The sequence below is a fragment of the Gobio gobio genome, assembly GCF_949357685.1.
Source record: "Gobio gobio genome assembly, chromosome: 16".
NCBI lineage: Eukaryota > Metazoa > Chordata > Actinopteri > Cypriniformes > Gobionidae > Gobio > Gobio gobio.
In genome coordinates this window covers 22912379-22930074 of record NC_137109.1, presented here as the reverse complement: position 1 = coordinate 22930074, position 17696 = coordinate 22912379, and the positions used below count along the sequence as shown (strand labels likewise).

The 17696-nt window shown below is 37.7% G+C and overlaps 1 protein-coding gene across 4 annotated transcripts; it reads left to right on the top strand.

The window, feature by feature from the left end:
- The first annotated feature begins 2262 nt into the window (after window positions 1-2262).
- On the top strand, window positions 2263-15769 carry cpeb4a (cytoplasmic polyadenylation element binding protein 4a). Of its 4 annotated transcripts, none has more exons than XM_079839611.1 (10): window positions 2293-2355; window positions 3256-4436; window positions 5580-5670; window positions 6889-6912; window positions 8484-8660; window positions 8763-8852; window positions 9087-9205; window positions 11418-11532; window positions 11778-11959; window positions 12776-15769. In XM_079839611.1, exons 2-10 carry the CDS (start codon window positions 3318-3320, stop codon window positions 13001-13003), a joined length of 2145 nt encoding a protein of 714 aa, XP_079695737.1. In that variant the 5' UTR covers window positions 2293-2355; window positions 3256-3317; the 3' UTR covers window positions 13004-15769. The 4 variants fall into 4 exon arrangements, with proteins under 4 accessions (XP_079695739.1, XP_079695737.1, XP_079695738.1 ...); XM_079839612.1 differs by having other exon boundaries at window positions 2304-2795; XM_079839613.1 differs by lacking the exon at window positions 6889-6912 and having other exon boundaries at window positions 2263-2355.
- The last annotated feature ends 1927 nt before the right edge of the window (window positions 15770-17696 follow it).

Below are 17696 nucleotides of genomic sequence, written 5' to 3'. Positions count from 1 at the left end.
AAAATGTGGCAAAGATCTGCCGAGAGTCAGATGGGAACTTTGGAATTTGGTTGCAGAGCTTATGAATGCAGACAGCCTTCTGATTTATATGCGTTAGTCAGACTGTCCTATAATGACGCAACTTACTTCTTCCACCAAGCACAGCTCATTTTTGCTTTTCAAAGCTTGCGTTTTATGGAATTTAATAGGCATTCTTGATTCATGAAATCATGCTCTTCACATCTTTCACCTTGATGGCTACCGCATACAGCGCGCTATTCTCCGCAGCCTACATTTCAAACCAACAGCAGTGTTGCCATGGAGAGATATTAATTGCATTATTTTTAAAAACATTCATGCCGGCAAGCATTGAGATTTGCAACGTTACAATAGCAGCTGACAGGAAACGTCTCTTGGTAGTTTTTATGGTAGCTCAAGCTTGCAAATCTTTTGCAGTCATGTCAAAGCTGAAATTAAGGACACATCCTCTTCTTGAATCGTTGAACGGCATGTGAAATAACGCAAAACTGATTGCATCACCCGGGGCGAAGTCTAGCAAGCAACTACAACGCAGATGTGTCAGACAGAACAACATTGTGAGCTACAAGTGAAGATAGCTGCCTTTTTAATCCTCTGAGCAGCCCCCTCGCTGTACTTGTCCTTCTGCGAGATGACCTTGTGAACAGTATCTTGTGACAGACCCACAGACAGACTGATGAAAGCAAAGACCACAAATGGTTATTCAGGTCCCAGCTCTGCCTGTTTTCTGGGAAACAGAAAGTGAGTGATGTCAATGACGGATGCATTTTAAACACGGCTGATTCATTTATGGCTGCTTTTTTAATATGTGGTATGAAAGAGGAATTATTCTCGGTAATATTTCATCAACATATCTGCATGTGCTATTTATTAAACACTTACATTCTGTGAATGTTAAGGTATACGTAATTAAATTGAACCCATTTTATAATAAATTCTTAAAGTAATCATTTATGGAAACTCTCTGGAACGTGTTTCTTTTTATTTTAGGTTAACATGAGCTACATATGCTAACCCTGCATAGACATGGTTAAATTTAGACAAAGCTTAAAAGGTTGATTTGATCTATTCCCATCTCAGTACACAGACCGAAGCTCAGTTCTCCCTCACATAAATCATCAGAAATATAAACTGTTCAAACACTAAACTTGACGTATAGCTACACAAAAACGAATTACTTGAGACAGATGCATCCAAAGGATGTCACACAAATTTTAATCCAGTGCTGCAGAGAAATGGATTGATTTTGATCTGGTCCAGGCATGAATAGTCAAGCGCTAAAACTCGATTACAGGCTGAAAATAGTAGCAGCTTACTTTAATGGGATTGCAGGCTGCAGTGAGCACTAGAACTGGCCTACTGAAGGCATCCCTGAGCCTCTAAACCCATCATTAAAAAGATATAGACGGTGTCTGCCCATTAGTAAAAGCAGTGTGCAGACTGAATGAATGTGAACAAAAACAATCTACCATCATCCAATATTTCTCCTTCAAACCTGATAGGAAATTTTTATTATTCATCCTGTCAAACATGCCTGAAGCATATGTTTTCCAGACCAAGAAAATGCTCATATAAACTCAGAAAAATTCATATAAATCTCATATATCTCTGTCAACTGGCGTTGCTTTGTTATATGTGACAACACGTATAATGATTACAAAGAAGCTGCTTTTTCATTAATAGATATGTTGGTTCATTACAGGAACTCTGTAAATTAATTATATTATGTAAACACAGAGAAAAAGGGTGTCAAGATTGTACCTTTAGGAGTACAACAGCTTGTTACTGGGGCAGTACCCTTAAAAGCAATTTTTTTTAATTCATTTTTTTACCACAAATAGGTTCATAGTAGTACCTTAAGGTACGTATTTGTACTCTAAGTTACTAATATGCACCTTTTAGGGGTAATAAAAAGCTACAGAGATAAGGGTTAAGATTAATGGGACTGCCACAGTGACTGTTGTAGCCTACCCCTAAAGGTACAATTTTGACACCCCTTTTCATAATTTATTGTTAGCCTATATATTTTATTGTTTAGAGAAATATGCCCAGTGTCGATAGACAGCAAATATTTAAACATTTCAAAGCCGGTTCTATAATGTATTTACATTCAGGGCAGGTACAGTCACCCTTCTATCGGCGATAGAAGGTAACTGGCTGAGAAAGAGGTGTGGTTGGGATTCTCGGGGCCAATCAAAGGCCGCGTTTGCTCAATCCTGGGCGGAGATTCTACTATACAAGGGCGGGGTTAAAGACGGAAGTTCAACTGGATTGGTTGGTCGGTTGCAACACTCACAAACCATGGTCATCTGCAGCACGTCCTTGCAACTTGGAAACGTAAGAAACCCTGTATCATTCTCAGTGTGGATTCTGAAAATTCTTATAGCAAAAACAGCCAAAATGTGTCGAGTGTAAATGGTTGCCCGACGAGGACGCGTGATCGTTTTTAACCCGCTGTCTTTTATTATAACGCCGACTGCGATGCACGGTGTCATTAAGAAACCAGAACACGAACGCTGTCGTTTGCATTGCGGGATCTGAAGTCATTTAGCGTTGCTTATGAAGCAAATGTACCAGAAATTCGCCGAGTGACGTTTGGCATCACAACCGTGGGATTTAATCGACGTGTCAATGTAAATTTGAGCATTTATAAGGTAAAATTTGGACCGAGGGGGGACACTACCTCTATCGCACATAGACTGAAACGTCATCAACATTTTCCTGTATTTAAATGGTTGAGAGCGAGGAGGTCATTGCTGAAATAAGGAAGAACGCCGGTAGGTCAATTGCATTTTCTTGAAACATTTTGCGATGACAATGCTTTAAAATGCGTGCGTGAAAATCCTCCATCAGCGGCCGTGCTGAATTATTAGATAAGGTGGCCTGTGTCATGATGACTTGTCGTGATGTTTAAAGAGACGACCCCGTTTTGATGGAAGAAATGTCGATTAAATCAACATTGCACTGCATGGCGTTTCTCGTTGCAGCGTCTTTTCCTCTTAATTTCATTTCGATTAAAAAAAACTAAAAACTGCATAAATCCTTGATAGAACAGTAGCCGACTGTGTGTGACTGAATGACGGCAAAGGTCGTATGTGTAATAAAAAAACAAAACAGAAAATGCATGTATGAATCATTGTATACAGGTTAGATATCATTGTTATACTGGAAGATGTGACTCATTAGCTGTTTAGTATTCTAAATATTTCTCATCTCTCTCTCTCTCACACACACAAGGGTATTAAGAGAAACTGAGGGAATTACACGCAAGTGAAGATTTACTCGATTAAGCTACATAAATGGGGGATTACGGCTTTCTGGTTAAAAACAACGCCGCAAACAAATCAGTTTTCCCTGTAAGAATCCATCCACACCTGCAGCATACGGTCCACCACCAGACCGCTCCTCCAAGCCCTCCAGCTTTCATCAGCAACAACAACTCTACCAATGGTGGAAGTGTTGGGTCTGCTTGGCTCTTCCCAGCTGTGACGACCCACTCTAACATGCAAGATGATATTTTGGAGTCTGAGACGTCCAAGGCTTCGCAGCCGCAACTGGAGAGTCAGGATGGACAGGACAAGCAGACGCTGTCCACGCCAGGTCACCAAGAAGCACCAGGAATCATATCAGATTTGGACAACACCATGCCAGAGGAGAATCAGCTGGAGAAAGGGACCATGGAGAATGGTAACGGCAAAGAGGCGCTGCGGCTTGAATCTCCAGTGTTATCAGGCTTTGACTATCAGGAGACGTCTGGCATTGGTACTTTAGCACAGTCCAGTAGCTCTTCTTCATCGTCCCTTACTGGCTTCAGCAGCTGGTCCACTGCTATGCCCCCTAACCCCTCCACCTTGATTGAAGAGGTTGGCTTTTTCAATCAAGCTGCTACTACTAACAATGCTCCTCCTCCGCTGCTATTTCAAAGTTTCTCTCATCACACCAATACAGGATTCGGGGGGAATTTCTCCCACCAGATAGGGCCTCTATCTCAGCACCATCCATCTCATCATCCTCACTTCCAGCACCCTCATAATCAGCACCGCAGGTCCTCGCCCAGCCCCCATCCGCCTCCCTTTTCCCACCGCAGCGCTGCTTTCAACCAGTTGCCCCATTTGGGGAATAACCTGAGCAAGCCTCCATCACCTTGGGGAAGCTATCAGAGCCCCTCTTCCACCCCGTCTTCAACTTCATGGAGCCCAGGTGGAGGATATGGAGGCTGGGGAAGCTCTCAGGGACGGGAGTATAGAAGAGGGCTGAATGGAGGGGTCAATCCCCTCAACTCGATTTCGCCTTTAAAGAAGTCTTTCCCAAATAACCAGACACCAACACAAAAGTATCCCCGCAACAATTCCGGCTTCAACACTAAACCCTGGATGGAGGATACCATAAATCGCAATGATAGCATCTTTCCATTTCAGGTAACTAAAGCTTTGTCTCTCTCTTAATTGTTAGCTATTGATGATTTTGATGGAGGAACATGTTTAGAGGTAATATGGTAGCAAAGATGTGTGTATTGAGGATGAGATGACCTTTTTTTCCCCCTTCTTTCTGAATTTCCTCCCTTTGGCCTAATCTAATCTGATTGTGACAAAGCACTCATGTGGCCTGTTTGTTAGATAAATGTGATAGATCAAAGCTTAGATGAGTAATGCAGTTCTGTCGTTCCACTTCTGCAAGCTGTGATGGTCAATGATATAAAAAGACATGGATGAGTGAGTCAAAATCAGAGGATGGCACAGGACAACGGGAGGGGAACTGGAAAGTCTGATACTAATTTAGCCACTTATGTCAACACGATTATCATGATATTAACATTCATAAATATTAGGGATTTCATTTTTTTTCTGTGATTTAGTAACCATGGAAGACCAACAGATGATTTGATACCAATGCCAAATTTGACTATTTATAACACAATTTGGCTATTATTTGAGGCAACTGTATTTTTTACCTGTTACCAGTGAGTCTGAACTGTATGTTGTTGTTTTAAACACAGTGGTAACTGTGTAAACACTCACTGTTTCACATGCTCAGTGTGTCCTTCCCTGTTCAGTTTGTAGCCTAATACCAAGAACAAACCTTGTATTGTTTGTAAGGCTTTCTCTGTTGGTAAGCACAGGGTTGTTGTGCTAAAACACCCAAGGGTTATAGTGCATTTCATCAAAATAAGTGTTTGTGGTCAATCCAGGCTAAATCAGGTGACTACAGACGCCATGTACATTTTTGAATTGCAAAACATGGGTTCTTTTGCAAGTAAGCAGATTTGTTACACAGAGAAGGACTTTTCTTTAGATCTATACCCATTGATCTAATGGCACTATTGGTGTACACACCCAACGGTGTCAGTCTCTGTATGTTAATGGCCATAGCTGTATGTTTACATGGGTGGCATGACATAAATCATATGCATTTTTCAAAACAAAATTATGTGAACGTGCCAGCAGGAGTTTCAGAAACTGTTGATATCGCAGAACTTTGTCTGCATTATTTTGTAAAATCCATTTATTACTTTTAAGACAGAATGACAGGGTCTAATCACGTTTCCTTTGTCGTTTTTGCAGGAGCGCAGTCGGTCCTTTGATGGTTTCAGCATGCACTCTCTAGAGAACTCTCTGATCGACATCATGAGAGCTGAGCAGGATTCCTTAAAAGGTACATTACTCACTGCCATCATTGCAGATCCTGTCTCATATGAGCCTGAAAGACTATATTGAGTATCTAGTAAAAATCACTAAATTTGATGATTAATCATTTAGAATTTTTAGGCCTAGATAAAATCAATTATCTAGTTTATACTTGATATTTGTTTATACTGGTCCTTAGTTTATACTTTATATTTGTCTGTTATTCATAGCAAACACTTAATATATCATATTTAAAAGTGTGGTTATGAATTGAAATGTATTTTACAGATTATTGTCCAAAATAACCAAGTATAGCCTTAGTTTACTTAGCTTTGATTCTTATATTGGCATCATGCATGCTGTTTTATGCCCTTTTGATATTATGGGTTTAAAATCTGTTGAGTTTTATTAAAATCTGGATTTACTGACCAGTATGTTGTAATCTCATCTCAAACACTCCGTAGTTTCAGTGTATGCAACCATGTTTCCTGCCTCAGTGTGTATGTTGCATCAGGTCTGCAATATGATTTTTCTTTTTGTATCATATCTGCTGTATTATAATGTTTGATTTCCCAAAAACTCCAAATTTGTATTCCCCAACCAAAGTCAAAAATATGTATCTCTTATTTCCATACTTGTCATAATCGATATGACAAATATAAACCGTCCCCCATACTAACGTTTTCCTGCGTTCAAGTAACCCACATGCACAACCCAGTTCTAAGTTTAGTTGTGGAATCTGTTAGCGATTTGTGATTTATTGTAGCCATAGGATGAGTGTTTTAGAAAGCACAGACACAGAATAGGTTGAAATACGGGACATGGAGACGCTCTCCCAATATATCACCCAAGTTCCCTTCCGGATTTGAAGGCTAATCTAGGACAAACACTGGAAACTTTGACATGTTGATTTTGTACAGAACTTGTTTGGTTGCATAATTTATGGTACTTTTTTCAAATCAAGATGAAGTTCAACATTTTATAAATCTTAATATAGGATTTAATTAATTATATATTTGAAAACCACAAATGTGGTGAACCAAATGATCTCTCAGCGTTTGCTTTATCTCAGTGATGTAGGCTACCTTATGCTTTCCAATACCTGTGGACTTGCATCTACTAACTGTATGTGCTATTGTGCATTTTAATACAAATATCATCCATTTTTACCAGTGGTGTTTTAGATCTATAGCATCATATTGCAATAGTCTTTGCTCAAGTTTTTTCTGTCTTATTTCACATGCAGCAAGGAATTACGGGAGGCGACGAGGTAAAGATCTTGGAAGTGTATTTATACTTTGTCCGTTGGTTCATGTGATTTCTTTTCAAGTTACAGCATGCCTTTGTGTTAAATTGTGTTGGTTGCCTGGCAAGGTTTCTGTGCTCAGTTGTGTTTAGAAACTTTGATCTCTCATTGTTTTCAAATGAAGGTGTGTGTTAATTTAGGGTTCCAACCAATTTTCAATTTCTAAATTCCATACTCAAATTTCCAAACCTTGAACATATTTAACATAAATTACTATTGTACTGTAAATCATGTATTTAATAATCATAATAACAATACTATATTATATTAATAATGTTATAGATGTATTAATTTAATAGTTATTAGTATTATTTGTTTTTATCATTAACAATAATACAAATAATTAGTATTATCATTGTTTTATTTTATAGAACAACTGTAAAATTACAATAGTAATATTTAAGGTTGTCCTGATTTCTTTGCTTTCAAATGTTAAACCTTTTGAGGTTTTTTTTTGGCGAAAACCCGCGGGGAGAGCTTAATGCTTCTCTTTGTTGACATTATGGCTTTGGGTAGATGGTTTTCGTATGTTCCATTCCCAAATGCAAATTTTAAATTACTCTAACACACAGCACTTGCAGAGTAGCATTTATTGTGAAATGAACACAGTACTGCACTTTGTCTTTACTCTTTTACTCATACAATTACATTACATCCTTTGCGATTGGATGACTGCACCAAGCCGTATTACATTCTCACAATCATGCATTGTCAAAATTTATAAAGTTACCAGGCAACTGGTGAGTAACGTGAGAATTTTTTTTTTTAAACTCTCATTTGGTACTTTAAACCCTGGCTAACATGGTGCAGCGTGAGCTTTTGCAGTGCTGTCAGAAACAATCCGTGCATGAAATAAATGTATTAGAAAATGAATTTTTTTTGCTGTTTTAGTAATAGTTTAAGGTCTCTTTTGCGATTTCAATTTCACGTAGGTCACACTTTCCAGGTCGGAAAATATGGAAATCCATGTAAATGGGGAAAAATCACATCCCTGCTGTATATGTTTACCTCTGACACATGGGTTTGATACTGATCCTGATATACTGTATATTTGATACTGATCGAGCTTTGATGTTGAATGATCACCAAACAGGAAAGTACAGTCTAAATTAAATGATGGTGTGCCCTTTAATCTGTTGCTGGTTCAAGTGGCACATGCACATTCATTTAGAGAAGTTCAAAAGAGACTCACTTCTGGTGAAGACAAGCAACTTTGCGCAATGAAAATGCGCACCTTGAATCCATTCAGACATGTTTCACAATAACTAAACCATCACTTAACTTTTGCTATGAAATCACTCTGCTTTTATGATAAATGTATTTTTTTTCTATTTCAGAAAACTGAGTAAGGGAAATCATACTTTTCCAGACCAGTAAATTACTCAAAGCAAATTCCATACTTTTCCAAACTGCGTAGGAACCCTGTTTATTGCTTCTCTTCACGATTTACAGCAGCTTTTCTATACATCTAAAAGTTTGTTAGGTGACTTCAGTATCAGTTCCACTAAATTGCTTTTGGGGCTATTGTGTGACAGGTCACTCATCGTTGTTTCCCATGGAGGATGAGCGGAATTACGGAGAGGATGAGCGGTCTGATCAGAGTCTGAGTGGATTGGGCTCACCACACGGTTTCCCTCACCAGAATGGTGAACGCATTGAGCGATATTCTCGCAAGGTCTTTGTTGGTGGTCTACCTCCGGACATAGATGAAGGTAATAAGGGATAAGAAGCTCGTTTTTTTTTTTTAAATATATTTTATTAAATGTGCAACAACCGCAACTAACATGTCATATGTATTGTGTATACAATTTCAGATGAGATCACTGCCAGTTTCCGACGCTTTGGACATTTGTTTGTGGACTGGCCTCACAAAGCAGAAAGCAAATCTTATTTTCCACCGAAAGGTGAGTTTCAGAGTCATTTGCAAGGATATTTATTAAGAAATGAGTCATGCAAACATCAGCTTCTCTCGTTTTAGCTTATTAATTCTGTAATCCTATGTGGGAGCGTAGATACAAACCATTGTTTAAATCCAAGCTCAAGATGAATATCAAGCAAAGGCTACAGGTGTAGGTTACAGAAAGTGATTGCTGTTTGATTCTTGCATGCATACCTTAAGTGAACCTGTTGTCTTCCAGGTTATGCCTTCCTCCTGTTTCAAGACGAGAGCTCAGTCCAGGCACTGATTGACGCCTGTATGGAAGAGGATGGGAAGCTCTATCTCTGTGTCTCTAGCCCTACAATCAAAGACAAACCAGTAAGATATTAAATGAAGTTCCTATTGTAGGTTCATGAGGAGGCTAATCATTCAGTCCTGTCAATCTTCATTAAAAATGTATATAAGCAGCAGTCATTGCGCCATCCTAGTGACAATTCGTCCGGCATGCTTCCGCCTCCCCTTTTCCTCCTCATTTTCTCTAATTCTTCCTGTACATAGTACCATTATGGGAGCTCGAGTCGAGCCTCGGGTTCAAGCTTACTTTGAAGACAGCTAGCCAAATTAGTTTACCATTAGCCATTAGGACTGGATGGGAAGGCAAACTCATGAAAAGGCTGTATGGTGTGCTGTTTGTTTTTCTTTTGTTTTTTTTTCTTTTTAAAGGGGTCATGAACTGGCTTTAAAAAAATAAATAAATAAATGTATTCTGTTGTCTGAGGTCAACTTATGATGCATGGTTTTTACATTCAGAAACATCATAATGAATAAGTAATAGGGTATTTTCTACCCTGGTTTTGAGCCTAGCTCTTCAATCACTCTGTGTGGGTGTGCCGCATTGAAGACTTGGAGGTAAACGCCCACTGCTATGATTGGATAAGTTTTGCGTATTATAATGAGCTTCGACTCGTCAGTACATGTGGGATTTGTTTTGAAAACGGCAACCGGAATGATTCGCCCACATTCGCAGGCCTTGATTTATCTCTCAATCCACCAGCAATTAATAGGAATGTTTTATTCTTTTTTTTTTTTATTACTTGGCCGGCCCGATCTGTGTATATAACCACAAACACACACACGCAAACACACTTTTTCACTTTTTAAGATAGCCCGTCGGCAGGCAGTGATACATTTTGGTAGCCCGACTTGAAAACACAACCCCGGGACACAGGCTTTGGGAGCCCTGGCTCATACATGTTCGAGTCTGATCCCGAATCGCAGGACCATGAACCAAACGAATCCACAGTGAAATTAAGTGAACAAACACACAAAGTCTTACCCATGTGAGCTGGAACTTCATTAAAGGGTATCTTCAGTGATTTAGCATTTAAGCTTTTTATTTAAACTGGTTCATTTATGCAGTAGAAATGTGAAATAATTTTTGAATTTGGTGCCTACTAGACTGGGAAAAGACCTGTGGATGAAAGACAACAACTCCCAGAATGCACTTGCTGCGCTGCCCTACGAGGCCACTCCGTACACTGTCGTTTTGATCTTCATAGAAATGCAATCATTTTGTTCAGTTAGAGAATAAACACTACAATTAAAAACTGAACGTGTCTTTTCAATAAAGTCTGAGTGAGCCGAACGAAAGTCACGGCACAGACGCAGTAGTGTCAGATTTCATTCCTCACGAAGAGCTGAGCAGAGCTGAGGTAACGTTAAGCGCCAGTCTGGCATGTTTTCAGATCGCATATAGAAGCTAAACTATCACAGGAATTAATTGAAAAGTTGAAACACTCGCTTTACTCTGCACCGCGCTCTGTTATTATGATTGTCCGTGCAGCCGTCTGTGTCTTACATTCTGAGCGTGAGATCTCTCCCCTAAGGACGGGTTGATAACATGCAAAACAGCTCCATCTAGTAACTGTAGTCTTTAGCCTCTGGCCAAAAAATCTTTCCAGAAATAAAATGTATTATTCTCTCGTCTCAGGGGGATATGAGGGGGGAAAGTACCATAATTTGAATATACTACCAGGTTTCTACTGATACAAAGCCTAATGCTAAATCACTGAAGTTACCCTTTAAAAATAAAGTTCAACCATGCATTCCTAATATTGGAATCCGAATGAATTTTATGCTGCGTTTATTGCTTGTAAGTTCGATCCAGTTTAGCTCCACGTAGGCCTATGTTATTTATCTATGTCAGACACGAGTCGGTGGGTGGGGCTACAGAATCGTGCTTCTGTCTTAAGGCTGTGTTTTGCTGCTCTCTAACGTCACGGAGCGCACATTTGCAGATCGATCGTTTGCTGGGCCTGGTGTCAATAAAAGCTTTACTTTGACTATTTTGGAATTTTTCAGCTCTGAAACTTACAGGATATTCTTATATTACCATGACCTTTTATATATCAAAAGCTCAAGGAAAGTTGGTTTCTCAATTCATGACCCCTTTATGCTCTTATGCAAGTCATGAAAAATTAGTAGAGCATTTTACAGTTAAATATTCACCTGAAAGTTGTAACCTGCTCCATTGTTACTGATACCAGTGGAATTTCGTAGAAACAAAGTGGTATTTATTGTGCATCTTTAGGTCCAGATACGACCCTGGAATTTGAACGACAGTGATTTTGTGATGGATGGCTCTCAGCCCCTTGACCCCAGGAAAACTATCTTTGTTGGGGGTGTTCCACGACCTCTACGAGCTGGTTTGTTTGGCTTTCAGATAATCCCACAAATCTTTTTCTACTTGTCACTGTAAATAAAATAAGGTTTTTGTAGATTTTGTATCAATCATGTAGTACATTTTACTCAAATACAGTCTTGGTGCTACAGAATAAAACCATGTTACAGTACGATTATGCACTTATGTTTTTGGGAGGCCTTTTTACATTTATTTCTTTTTGGTTTTTATTTATTTATTCATTTTTATTGATGTGTTGCCCCATGACAGTGGAGCTCGCAATGATTATGGACAGACTGTACGGCGGGGTGTGTTATGCTGGCATTGACACTGACCCTGAGCTGAAGTATCCTAAAGGGGCTGGACGGGTGGCCTTCTCCAATCAACAGAGTTACATTGCTGCTATTAGCGCTCGCTTTGTGCAGCTGCAACACGGAGAGATCGATAAACGGGTGAGTGGGGGTTGGAGATTTAAGCAATGTATATGCAAACTGATATAGTCAAGCTCATTTTGCTTTGCTGAACAAAGTTCTTTAGCTCTTCCATATATCAAATGTCAGCACCATGTACTGCAGGACTCTTCAACTGCTGGCCGGCAGACATTTTATATGGCCCTCTGACTGCATGATTTTCTTGTGAACTGTCTAGTTTTTGCGCAGGAAGTTCTTTAGCCAGTCCCTTTTGAAAGAGTTTATGTCTGGTCCCTTACTCTCTTTGTGACCCGTGCTGGGAAAATGAGTCGGGAATGCGCATGGGATCATTTCGAGCTCCAGGCCAAACAAGTGAAAAATGGCTTTTTTTTTTTCTTTTTTTTTGAGGTTTTCACAAAAATAATTTGGGGATTTTAATTTGGTGTTGACTTGGTGAATGTCAAATTTGGTGTTATTACCAGGGATTTTTGTTTTGAACTAAAAATGTTATGCTCAAAATTGGCTTTGCTAACTCTGTAATCATTTTGAAGGTTTTTTTTTATTAGAGAATTTGAAAGTAACGAACTAATTTTTGAAAATGTGCACATTGCAATTCATTTTGCCAGCACGGGTCACATTTAAATAAACCGTTAAGTGGTTTAGTTTTGTGTTCCTTGCAGTGTAGAAAGAAAGTAAGCCTCTAGAAAAGATAATGGAGATCTGATCTACTGTATACTGCAATGTCGGGCTCTTTGCCTTATTTGTTTAAATGGTTTCTTGTCCTAATTCTTTTGTTCTTAATGGTCAAGGCCAGCCTACTTTTGCATGTGCTAAGCTAAAAGTGTCTACCTTTCCCAGGTGGAAGTGAAGCCATATGTACTGGATGACCAGCTGTGTGATGAGTGTCAGGGCACGCGTTGTGGGGGCAAGTTTGCTCCGTTCTTCTGTGCTAATGTCACTTGTCTTCAGTACTACTGTGAATACTGCTGGGCAGCCATTCACTCACGTGCCGGACGGGAGTTTCACAAGCCTCTAGTGAAGGAGGGAGGAGACCGGCCTCGCCACATCTCCTTCCGCTGGAACTGATCTGGGAGGCCAAGGCTGTGCTATCCGTATACATGCACTTTTCATTTTGCTAAGTCCTTTTTATTTAGAGTTCTTTTTTAAGTCTAAAATTGTATTTATTCTTAAGTTTTTAAGTTTTTTTGCAGAAGAGAATGCTAAAAGAAAATGGTGTAATCCTGATTTTTGTTGAAAAGCTACATTGGTGCGCATGAAGACTTGAATGCATTAGATTTAAAAAATATAGATGTTTAGCCTGACTTGAATTACTGTTCTATCTTTATTCTCTTGGAGCATCATCTTCTGTTTGTAATGGGTCACATTTTCACTTGAATCTGTTGAAGGCTATACACACAGAGGCTGGAAATGTAAGGGTTCAAGCCTCATTTATATGACTTTAATGTTGAGGTTTGCTGTTTCACTGACTAATCTTAAATGGTTGCATGGCAAATGTGGAATCATAGTTACTCCTTTCAACAAAATACACAGTAACGACTAACAAGAGATAGCAACCTATTCTGGAATGGATTATATGGACCGGTTCTCACATGTAAGGCAAATCTTTGTGATTTAGCCAAAAAAAGAAAAAGAAAAGAAAAAAGATGCAGTTATTAAAATCTTTTAGAGGTTCTAATCCTAACAATGCTCAAGACACTGTAAGATTCAGGATCCCAATCCTGAATCGTTCTATAAAGATTACTATTAAACTACATTGAAGTTACTTATTTAATCAAGCATAAGACTTAAGGCAGGCTAAAGGACAACAGCAGAGAGGCAGCGATAATACAGGATGTGACTGTTTGTTGTGCTTGATACACAGGTTTTTGGTCCGGCAAACCAAAGATGAGCCTTAGAGATGTCCTACTGTCTATGATACAGTGGATAGAAAGCTTAAAAACATAATTGGTTTAATGGATTAAAACAATATATCTAATTCTATTCACAAGTATTTATGATTCTTGTAATGGTTATGGCAGTAACTTTGGCTCATTTGTCAGGGATTTTGTGCTAAAAGCTAACTCAATGTTGTAGTATTTGCTAATGAGGAATTACCATGTGTTGCATTGATAGTGTTTTACTGCATGGGTTTTGCCATGGGTTAATTGGTGTTCTAACTGAGCATTGCAGTAGCTGAGCACATTTCAAAGAATTTGAAAAACGAATATTATTTTTTACATGGTCTGCTGATTTTTGTACTGTGTTTTATAGCTAATTATTTTGTCATGGACGTAAAACCATTATGCACTACTTTTCTAAATATTGTTTTTCAAATCACTTTTTTCCACAAATGGAAAGTCCTTTTGTGATAACTTTTTTTTTCACTTGTTGAATATAGATTTTGTACCTTTTGTTACTAAGAGATCTGGTTATGATGCAAGCATACCTTAAGGAAAAGAAAAAAAGCTAATATAATTTTGTTTAGGTTTTTATGTCTTTACGTTCTGAAATACCTAGATTGTCACATATATAGGTATATAGGTGACTGTATTGTTGAAACTAATATCTAATATTTGCAAAATGCAAACAGTGTTCTTTTCTATCTTAATGGACAAAGTAAATATTGAATCTAGCATGACACAAATTCCTTAAAATGTGTGGTACATGTAGAAATATATACCTATCCAGTACCTACCCTCTATCAGTTATGAGAATGATGATACCTCCCTCATTATTGGCTGTAGAAAATAAAATAATTAACGATGTAAATTAGAGAAATGTTAGGATGCACCTTGTATCACAATGATGAATGTTCCATATTGAAATATCAATGTTTACTGTTATGTATAATTCTGAGAGGCAACAAGGTTAATGTATTCATTAGGTACGCATGAGCTAAATTAACAAGTTAGGGTTTAATTATTATTTTCACTTGCTTTAAATAGTGGTTTTGGTTCAACCCTTTTTGTGTTCTGTACCTTACCCATGCACAAACTGTGCGTACCCCACTTTACTGTGTTTACTAGTTGACAAAAAGAAGCATACAAGAGGGTGATTTAGTCATATATTTATTCAGGGTTTACTTGAATATACACTTTCAAAAAAATTGACAGTGAGATCTGTGCAATACTTTTTCCCAGAGACCTTTACAGTGTACGTCTAATATAACCGCTTACGTGCAAAACCATTTCTTTCAACATGCACCACCTCACAAACTCTCCTTCAGCCATTAAAACCTTCTCTGATTTATACAGTAAAAAAAAAATACCACTGAAATTATAGGTGTTTTTACTTTTATGTATTCACATATTTTCCTACTTGAGTTCATGCTACTGTGACTACAATGTAAATATTAAGTGAATAATGTTTCAACCATTTACTGATATATTTTTAATTGGAATGTAATAATTGTCATTTTGATTATAGTTTTTGATCCGTACACTTATTAGATTTTCTAGTTTTAATAATCACTATATTGTGCTTCATGTCTACAGAAGGATAAGAAAAAATATCAGAAAATTCTCTATGTACCTGCTTATTTAAATTTACATAGTTTATAACTGTATGGGAAGGTGTATTTATCAATAGATTTTTATAAGAGGAACAATTTTTTTGCTATGTCATTTAAAAGTTTTAATTTTTATATTTTACATCCATATGGAGTTATATGTAAAGAAAAATATCATTTAGTCATACATGTGCTTTGGTAGTTCAGTCTTGATTATTTGCGGTTAAATATTTATAACAGAATGCTTAAAGTATTTGTAATGTGAAATGTTGAATGAATAAACTTGATTGCAGGAAATGCTGGGGGTCTTGTCTTGAAGGATATCAATAAAACCTCTGATGGGAAATTTGATCTGGAACTCATGTTGTGTTCAATTGAACTCAACCAACATAAAATCATCGTCTTTTAACAGAGCGCAATAGGAAATGCAGTAAGCTTCTGGCACACTGACTGCGAATGGGGTCAAAAGAGTCTATTTTTAGCTTGTCTGATACAGAGCATGCTGCCAGTAGGCCTGTTATGATTGCGAGGAGGACATAAGGGTGAGACCTTGATTATTCTGTAATTATTAAGATTGATTGCTGTTTTTACTACAACTCGAAGGTGTGTTAATGGAGCTGCAGAGGGCAGGCCTCATCATGATATATGTACAGAAATCTAAACTGTATGCACTTGCATTACTTAGAGCTTCCCGTGCTGCAATGCTTATTTCTATCTGTGAATCATCTGCTAGTTCTACAGTATAGCATTTGTTTAGGTCTGAGCACGGGACTGAATGCAGGCCCTCTGATTTACAGGCCGCCTACACATAATTACTGCAGAGGCACACAGCACCCTCTGGCGGTGCTTCAATCAGTGCCACACAACATAAATGGAAGTGCACTTGTGCGGTATTGATTACATTTTGATATAAGTATACACTATTATATATTTTAAATCAATTTTGATATGGATTTTACGCCAGTGGCTCATTGTCTCGGTATCACGATTGTGATAATCAAAATGAAAGACTTATTTTAGCATTTCATTCATTCATGTCTAACACAAAATCGAACTTTATAGGTCAATTAGAATAATGTAATTGATATGTTTGTGAATCGTTGAGTCTAATGTTAGGCTTAGGCCTATGTCTACTTTTCACTAGAGTGGGGTAAATTCCCAAAATAACCACTAGATAAAGTCAAGATATGTTTTTGTTGTTGCTATGGACCACATTGACAAAAGTGATGTAGAAGTATTCACCGTGAAGCTTACACTGAGAGAAAACGGATTTCACGTTAAGAGATAGCATTTTTAAAAGTGTTTTAAACGCATGTTGTTTTGTAGAACATCACAGTTATATATGATATGACAATAATCAGGCCTGTGGTTAGGGAGAACATGTTATTTAAGGAAAATTATATTTTTAGGATGATATTTTCTTCTCTAAACCTAGTCTGTGGGGTAAAATGCTCCATCATAATTACTGTAGTTATGTTCTGAACATCACTTCCTTTGTTTTTCCATCAAATGTCATTTAAAAGGTGGTTGAATAAAAATATTTAAACTTTATATTTAAAAGATTACCTCAAGTTAGCATCAGCTAGCTAGTTAGCTAGCCATCAGATAACAATATTTTTCAAATAGGTTGATTTTCAGAATGGAACTATTTTGTCCCGAAACTAATTTTTAAAACCAATTACAAATTGAGTGTTCAAAGGATTGGTCTAAGACCATAAGACTCTGGTCGTACTTGTACCACGTATACACAACAACAACAAAAACTGACTGAATTCGAGAACATTTGTGGTGGAAATTTAAAAAAGTAACAAATCCGTCCCTCGCGGGTCAATTTGACCCCCTTAGGAATGAATGGAATGGGAGGAATGCTTCAGTACACATAGAAAAATCTAAAAATGCTCAAAATTCAAACTAAAATTGCAAAAACTTTACCAAAAAAATTATTTTATAATGTCTACATGTGTATCTGAATGCGTAACTGAAGAGATAAACTCGAAAACTGACTTTAGGACTCAGCGGAGCAGCTCATTTGTTCCATATAGCACTATAAGGCCATCTAGTAGTGGCAAAAGTCATGAAATATCATGTTATATTATTATTTTTCCACAAGAGGTCAGCAAAGACACAATGTAAGATGTTTTGAGTGGAATTAACAGGGTTATGCATGAAATTAAGAGTTATTTTGAGATAAGTTAAAAGAATGTGCTTAAATTATTAAAAATAGTAAATAAATAAAATTAAAATTCCTCCCCAAAAAATGCATTACAAAAT